Source organism: Sinocyclocheilus rhinocerous, unplaced genomic scaffold (genome assembly GCF_001515625.1).
Source record: "Sinocyclocheilus rhinocerous isolate Xijiao unplaced genomic scaffold, SAMN03320098_v1.1 scaffold1483, whole genome shotgun sequence".
NCBI lineage: Eukaryota > Metazoa > Chordata > Actinopteri > Cypriniformes > Cyprinidae > Sinocyclocheilus > Sinocyclocheilus rhinocerous.
In genome coordinates this window covers 310,026-318,697 of record NW_015625211.1, presented here as the reverse complement: position 1 = coordinate 318,697, position 8,672 = coordinate 310,026, and the positions used below count along the sequence as shown (strand labels likewise).

The following is an 8,672-nucleotide window of genomic DNA, read 5'->3' as shown; positions in this document are numbered from 1 at the left end:
ATTTCTGAAGGCTCATGTGACACTGAAGACTGGAGTAATGATGCTGAAAAATCAGCTTTTCCAACACAGAAATAAATTACATTTTAAAATATATTAAAATATAAAACAGTTATTTTATATTGCAATAAAAATTTCACAATGTTATTATATTATATGGTATGTTACTTATAATACAACGGTATTATACTTATGATTAAATAAGCACTGCAGCATTGGTGGGCATATCTTTCAAAAACATTAAAAAAAACTGACAAAATGTGTCTGTTGTCATATTAAGAACCAGTCAGTAACTACATTGTCAGAACCAAAACTACACTGATTTAAATTTGTTAAAACTAAATAAGAGCAGACTTGGAGTCATTCATTGTGGGATTTGCCTACACTGGTTGCGCTATATGTTTTTTTATTCAGTAAAAAGAATCAGTTCACATGAATCATTATTTCTGAAATTGGACTACGCCGGTCTGTTTCATGCAGTTGATTCTGTAGGGGTTTAGCTTAATAAGTAACACAGAAACTCTTAAAAGGTACTTTTAGTGTGGTGTTCCATCCAAATCTGCTGAAAAAATGCGGAACCGCTCACAAAAAAACACCAAGAGCAGAAAATCAACAAGAAAACAAATCTTGTTACCTTTTCTCCCCCACAGTCAGGACAGATGGCGGGCTGTAATTGCAGTGTAGTGGAACCTTCGGGGGGCGCTGCTCCTTCCCCACCCCAGTTGAATCTCTGTGGGACAGTTTGTTTGAGGGTGGCATCTGCAGGGACGCCCTCTGGTCCCAGAGCTCCACATTCAGGCCTCTGTCCCAGGCTTGCAGCAGTCAAAAACTGCTCCTGATGTTGTAGGAGCCTGCGGGGGATGTCGTAATGCTGCAGAGGTGGAGTGGGTACCTGGTACATTTGAGCAGCCTCTCTGAGTGGACACACACACGGTTTGTGCTCAGGAATTAGTGGAATTGTTCGTACTGGAGTGTTGATAAGGGAGATAGAGTTTGAATTGGGGTTTTGAGGGAGGCTTGTTAAGGATCCAAATTCATCAGTCTCTCCATGCCCAATATCCATACTACCAGTGTAGGAGGAGAAGCTTCCAGAATAAGAATTGTGGCTTCCGGTGGCAATACCGCTGTCTGTTGAGCTCTGGCGTCCCGCCTCTTGAAGGCCTCTGGGGTGAGGAGGCTTGGATGGGGGACGGAGCCCTCCCATCATTGCTCCATATAGACGCTCGTCACTGGACGTGCTGACAGAACAAGCTGTACTCTTAGATCCCGCAACCGCTAACAGGGAAGATGATGATGATGGTTCGACAGGGGTGGGGTGTCTGACTGGATCAGGCCATATCGCCAGGCGGCTGCCCAGGCTGTTATCAGAATGGCTGGTCTCAGAGGAGGAGCTGGAGATGCTCCGATCATCTCCTGCTAAGGAGGCGCCATAACTGAAGGTGGAGGCTGACCAATTATGACAAAGAGAGGATTGGATTAACAAATGATTGCCTGGAAACTGGCTTCTTGTTAACATTGTACATGAATTTCAATAAGGTAGTGACACAAAAAACAATAACGATTTGAGTTATATAATGATGTTTGGTGATTTTTTTGGGTGGAACACAAAGGAGAACTTTTGAAGAGTCTTTGTGCTGCATTTTATAATGTCTGTAAAGTCTTTTAAAGGGATAGTTCACCCAAAAATGAAAATTCTGTCATTAATTACTCACCCTCATGTTCTTCCAAACCCGTAAGACCTCAGTTCATCTTCGGAACACAAATTAAGATATTTTTGATTAATTCTGAGAGCTCTCTGACCCTCCCATAGACAGCAATGTAATTACCACGATCAAGGTCCAGAAACGTAGCAAGGAGATAGGTAAAATAATCCATGTGACATCAGGGGTTCAACCGTAATTTTAATCAAATCAAAATGTAAACAACGTAGAAAACCACGATCAAGGTCCAGAAACGTAGCAAGGAGATAGGTAAAATAATTAATGTGACATCAGGGGTTCAACCGTAATTTTAATCAAATCAAAATGTAAACAACGTAGAAAACTATCAGCGTGACGCTGCTGACACAGAACAGCATACGCTGTTTACATTCAGTGGATACTCTCCACTGGAGGAGACGAATTGTTGAATAAAGTCATTATTTTTGTTTTCTCTGCGTACAAAAAGTATTCTCGTAGCTTCGTAAAATTATGGTTGAACCCCTGATGTCACATTAATTATTTTACCGATCTCCTTGCTACGTTTCTGGACCTTGATCGTGGTAATTACATTGCTGTCTATGGGAGGGTCAGAGAGATCTCAGAATTCATCAAAAATATCTTAATTTGTGTTCCGAAGATGAACAGGGGTCTTACGGGTTTAGAACGACATGAGGGTGAGTAATTAATGACAGAATTTTTGGGTGAACTAACCCTTTAAAGCCATATGATCTGCGAGACAGACTGAACTTTACATCTATCACTACATGTTTTTCTGGAAAACTTTATTCTGATTGGCTGCATTCTGAGGTCAAGTATTTTTGAATGAACAATATGTTGGGCCTGACAACCAACATGGCTGGTTTCATGTCTTTTATATCACTTTGTGCTCCCTTTCTTTTTTATATGATAAAATAAGGTAACACTTTAGTTTAGGGACCAATTCTCAGTATTAACTAGTTGCTTATTAGCATGCTTTTATTAACATATTTGCTGTTTATTAGTACTTACAAAGCACATATTCTGCATGACCATATTCTTCTTCCCTAATCCTACCCAATACCTAAACTTAACAACTACCTTACTGACTATTAATAATCAGCAAATTAGTTGCTAATGGCGAGAATTGGACCTTAAAATAAAGTGTGACATAAAATAATGCAATATTTATTCTATGCTTATTTACTTATCTGGTAAACAGATTCAAAATAAGCAGTAGTATAAAGTCAGCCAGTCATCAAATAAATCTCTTCAGGATGAAGTTTCTGACTAGTTTGACTACATTCTCCCTTACAAAACCTTGCCCTTTGACATATAGCGATAATAGCGAATAACGACTTCAATTTCCGTATTTTTTCCACACAAAGCATTTGAGTGGCTTTTATTATCCTTTTATGTTGCTTTTATGGTCCTTTTGGAGCTTGACAGACATTATGTACTGTTGCTGTACAGAATATGTAAAGATTCTTAAAAAATTACTATTTTGTGATCCACTAAAACTAGAATGGCATGAAGATGAGTAAATTATGACAGACATTAATTTATGGATGAAAGGTTATTTACAAAAACCTTTTATTTGAATAAAACAACCTCCTCTGTGTGTATATTTCATGTATGGCTTCTTGTATTACCTGCACTGCTGTGGTGACTACAAATGGACAGCATACTGAGTCGTTTCTCTAGCTCACAAGCCTCCTGGCTAATCCTGTCTTCTATAGATGATGGGTTAGCACTGGGGTCTATGGATACAGAATCTCATAAAATTTTAATTAAACTAATACAGTAAACATTCATCATTCATACGCACATGCGCCAGCATATATCCTTATGATCACACAAACATGCACCAGACAAAACTGATTTGTCTCTGAGCATTAAGTCATATATAATCCATCACTGTTGTATCACTGTCTCTGCTGGCAGAATTACTGGAGCCACTGGCCACATTTATAAATTTCTACTGGTACATCTCAGACACAGCCTCACAGCAATAATCTCTCACACAAGCACTCACACACATGTATCCACTCTCACACACGGAAAGCTTTGAGACCTCCTTTTGAATATGGCAGAAGGTTGGTAATCATTCTCCCTCACAATAGAATAAATCAGGACACTGAACACAAAGTGCTTAAATGAGACAATAAATCAGTCAGGGGAGAACTCGAAGAAGACACAACTGGAACAAAACAAGAGCAAAGAAACAGCAGAATATAGCATAGAAAAGTTGATATGGAGGCATAAAGACTCACAGACTTTGCACAGTTTAGTGGTAGATATTTTTGGAATCTTTTTAGCATGAAAAAGTCCATTTTAAGCTGGTCTAACAGTGCAACAAGCATTCAAGCAATGCTACGGGCAACAAATAGACTAAAAAAATTTTTTTAAATACATCAAGTGCACTTAATTAATGACACTTAATGACAGCCAGAACAACTGCTCTGGCATCTCAGTTTGATAGACGATAGACGAGAACTTAATGTAATGTGGCATTAAATTAATCTGAGAATTCAAAGAATGTGTTGTCATAAATATAGAAGTAAACAAACTTTAAGGCTTTTGATTTATATATTTATACTTTCCTACAGCAATCATTGAGGAAAATAAATGCTGGAAAAGTTTTCAACATGATTACAAAAGCAAGCTATTATCATCACCATCATCAAAACTGTGCTGAAAATGATTGTGTTGTCTTCGTTGTTGGTCCACAGAGAAATACAGAAAGATCTTTACCAATTTTGAATAATCATATTTTTAAGGCTGTGGTGCACAACATCAATGTAATAAAGGGGGAAAAAACAACACCTGTCAAAACACAAGTCCACCCAGTATAGAGCACCTCTGTAAATGGGTCTATGTAAATGAGTAGTCATTTAGCACGCACTTTTTTCCAAAGCAACACAGTACATTTATTACAAGGAACAGCCCTGGAGCAGCCTGGGCATAATATTGAAGCTTCGCGGATCAGTCTTTGTAGAACTATCCTACACGCTCTCTGACTATGTAGAAAGCCATTTTAACTACGGCTGTGCTAATTTTAGCAATGAACCACAGAAAAGCTTTAAGCCACTTCATATCCATATCCTTCGTACATGTTACTGACCGTGTGTCAGCTCTCCACAGGTTTCTCTTCACAGAAATCATGGCAGCACACAACCTTTCTGCTAGACTGTATCATTTTAGCTCAATATCACTGGCTCAGCAGCTCAATTAAATGTTTCTCTGTGTTTCAGTGTGACGGGTTGATCTATAAAATGATATATCAAACTCATTAAGGTTTAATATACTATTATGCTTACGTGGTAAATATATCTAGAATCGATCAATAAACTAAATGTGAATCTTACATTGATTTTCAGGAGAATAATTCAGTATTCGAGAAGTCATGTGAGGTTCCATTAAAAAGATATGCACCACACAGATATTATTATCCTCGGTCAAGATGGCGCCATTGAGTGCCTAGATTCAAAAAGTGACTGCCATTACAAAGTAAGACTCGTTGAAGTTCATTAAACATAATGAATATCATTTACTATGGCATCCTGCTACAGCTACATGTAAAAATCTGCCAGTGCCTTTTCAGTAATAAAAATATTACTTTATAACTACTGATAACTGTGACACAGTCGCAGAATTTGCCTAATGAAAATAATAGGACAAATGTGCAATTGCTACGTAAGTTTGTTCAAAGTGTTATACAAGTTTTTTTTTTTTTTTACTAATTTGAGTAAGCGTACTACACAAGGCTAATTTAAAAAATATTATTATTATTTCATATACATAATTGGAGTCTCTGGGACTCCAAACACTGAACCAGTAGTCAATCTGAGCAGAACATGAGTGTTCTGGGAGAGATAACGAGAGAGAGGGAAACTTGACACCACATATCAACCATACATAGAGCTTAGACACAGATATGCGCACACACCTGACAGCTCACGCACATCAAGCTAATGAGGCCAACAGTGAGGACATGGCAACTTTGAAATCTTTGAACTGAGAACATACATCACACACCTCCACAAATATGAACTCACCTGGCAGGACTGGGCACAGTCCAAACGGCCCCCTGCTTGGCGATATGCCACGAACGATGCAATCGAACAAAAAACTGATCTGTTCTCCTTCTGCACATGCAAGGAAGAAAACACCAGCCCCTATAGAGACAGAGAGAAGAGAAATAGCTTGAGCCTGTTTTATTCAAAAGACATAATGCACCGAATTCAGATTGATATTAATTGTCCATAGCACTGAATAGAAGATTAGTTTCAGTAATGACCACACGATTATTACAAATGGGGAACATCAAGCTATTCCTCTGAGCAGATGAGAACATTCACATTTCACTGATTCAGAATAAATGAATTACATAGACTAATTCAAAACAATGGAACCAAGAAAAATGGTATGAGTTCATACATCATAAATGCATCAGACATTCAAAGTTTATTGTAAAGGGTAATTGTCTGAAGCAATGTTTTATCACTAAAGACTGATCATTTTTGTTTATATGTGCTGTGGAACTCTTTATCTTTTTGAGATAAGAAAAATTTAATTCAACTTTATTTTTGCACTTTTAATTGAGCATCATTTATTATTTATGAAATAAGAGGAGGATTGTGTACCAAGAAAATCTGCTCCATACAAACATCAGTAGCATCTACAAAGCCTGCAACACCTTTCAAACTAAAACAAGTGCTGGCAAAAGCATGGCTGAATGTTACTGAAAAAAAACATAAGCTATTAAAGAGCCTTGAGGCTTCAAGTACAATGGGAAAAGTGGGGTAACAAATGCCTTACTTGCTGCAAGATGCATTAATGATTCATCCACAGTCAGATTATGACTGTTTTTCTTTGTAGGACATGATGAGGAAAGAGTCTTTCATGGAGGTAAATATAGTCCTGTCAAATCCCTCAGAGTCACTGTGGAGACGGTGGGCAATATAGGAGTGACAGTCCTTTATAAAAATAACCATAACACCCTTAGCTCTTGGTTTCATAATTCATAAACACACTGGCAGGCTATTAATACTTGAGGCATGTGGCCATGTCTGTGGCTATTTACCATGTCCAAATTTTAAAAGAATAAAAAGGCCTACATCTGCTTTTTCATAGTTAAGCTACAGTGTTTTTCACCATCACCATTCATTAAAAATCGGAAAAAATCTTGCAAAAAATCCTGTCCCACAATGCAAAGCGGTTCACCTTTATTTCCAGCATTACAAATTAATTCTAAGTATCAACTTTGTTTTTATATTTTCTTGACTTTTTAATGTGCCAGATGTTTTAAGACTTCATGCAACTTCTGTTTGAAACATTTATCACTGCATAATGAATTGTTTCACATATTTTCTAAGTATCAACTTTGTTTTTATATTTTCTTGACTTTTTAATGTTCCAGATGTTTTAAGACTTCATGCAACTTCTGTTTGAAACATTTATCACTGCATAATGAATTGTTTCACATATTAAAAAAAAAAAGTAAGCCATATATTACGCAGTGTTCAATAAAAGAAGCCAGTATTACAGTCTGAACATGTATTTTCTAATTGCCTACACTTTAAGAATTTTTTATGCAGTATATAAAGTTGTATAACTAATGTATGGCTCATGTACAACAACTCTAATCAGGTTTAGCTCAAACACTTTCAGAAGCTTGTAATTAGAATCGCATTGTCAGTTTCAACTTGTTTTAGATCTCATGACATGTTTTTTCATTGTTGATGCCAGCCAAATTGTTTACACGAATGCCCTACCTGACAGCAGGGAAACCAGTGATCTACAATCTGTCCAAGTCTGTTGACAAACTAAGCCAGTGAACATACTCACACACATTCACTCTCTGAAATCAAATGAGACAGCTGACACACTCACTAATTGCACTGCCAGTATGTGTTTTGTCACCGCATGTGACCTGTGACATTGAATCGCGCTAGAAACAGCAACAAGGCCATATTTTAAATTTAATTCACTCTGTCCTAGAGCAACCAACTGCTGAATTACACTAATGGCAGTGGGAGGGACATGACCTCTGTGTGGCTCTGTGTGGTTGTCTAACTGGAATGAGGTGAAGCACTGGCTAACAGATATATGCTCCAGACAAAGTAATTATTTCACTGTGTGTATCTAAATGTGAACTTGGCTGTCTTAGTATGCATTTTCATATCTGTTTTTATGGATTTCCATACATTTTCAGAATGTATAAGCTGTAACACTGCAAAAAAAGGCTTTTCTTACTTAGATTTTTTTTGTCTCGTCTTAAATCAAGAAGGATTTTCTAGACAAGTAAAAATTATTGTCTTGTTTTCAGAAAAAACATGTCAAAATTAAGTGAGTTTTTGCTTGAAACAAGCAAAATAATCTGCCAATAGGGTAAGCAAAATAATATTTTTTTCTGTTTGAAATAAGATTATTTTGCTTACCCCATTGGCAGATTATTTTGCTTGTTCTAAGCAACAACAAAAAAAACACTTAATATTGACTAGTTTTTCGTGAAAACAAGACAATAAATTTTACTTGTCTAAAAAAATAGAATTGTTACATATTTTGGCTGAAAACAAGACAAAAATTCGAAGTAAGAAAAGCATTTTTTGCAGTGTAGTAGTGGATTTAATCTGCAGATCTTTTGCTTCGCATTTTCTGCACTGGTTTTGAAGGAACATTTTTAAATTTTAAATTACACAGAGGCTAATTGTATGGTATCTGCAAACATCAAATAAAAAAAAATAAAAAAATAATTTTTACATCTTGATTTATGTTAATTAATTATTAATATTTTAAATAAATATTTATTGTTTTTTATTTTTACATATATCTTAATATTTAAATATTGTTAGATTGTCTTTATATAACATTATATGTAACATTATTTTAATATTACATTTAACATATTTTAAAAAATCAAAAAACTTATATTTATATATACAGTGGGTACGGAAAGTATTCAGACCCCCTTAAATTTTTCACTCTTTGTTATAT

The 8,672-nt window shown here is 36.1% G+C and overlaps 1 protein-coding gene across 2 annotated transcripts in view; it reads right to left on the bottom strand.

Annotated features, from left to right (window-relative positions):
* Positions 1 to 8,672, bottom strand: part of LOC107749932 (protein Dok-7-like) — a 22,544-nt gene that overhangs the window by 6,660 nt on the left and 7,212 nt on the right. For both annotated transcript variants that reach the window (XM_016565183.1, XM_016565190.1), the window contains exons 5-7: positions 5,732 to 5,851; positions 3,326 to 3,433; positions 632 to 1,443 (exon numbers count right to left, since the gene is read on the bottom strand). In XM_016565183.1, the coding sequence (XP_016420669.1) occupies positions 632 to 1,443; positions 3,326 to 3,433; positions 5,732 to 5,851 (1,040 nt within the window). The remainder of the gene's footprint in view (positions 1 to 631; positions 1,444 to 3,325; positions 3,434 to 5,731; positions 5,852 to 8,672) is intronic.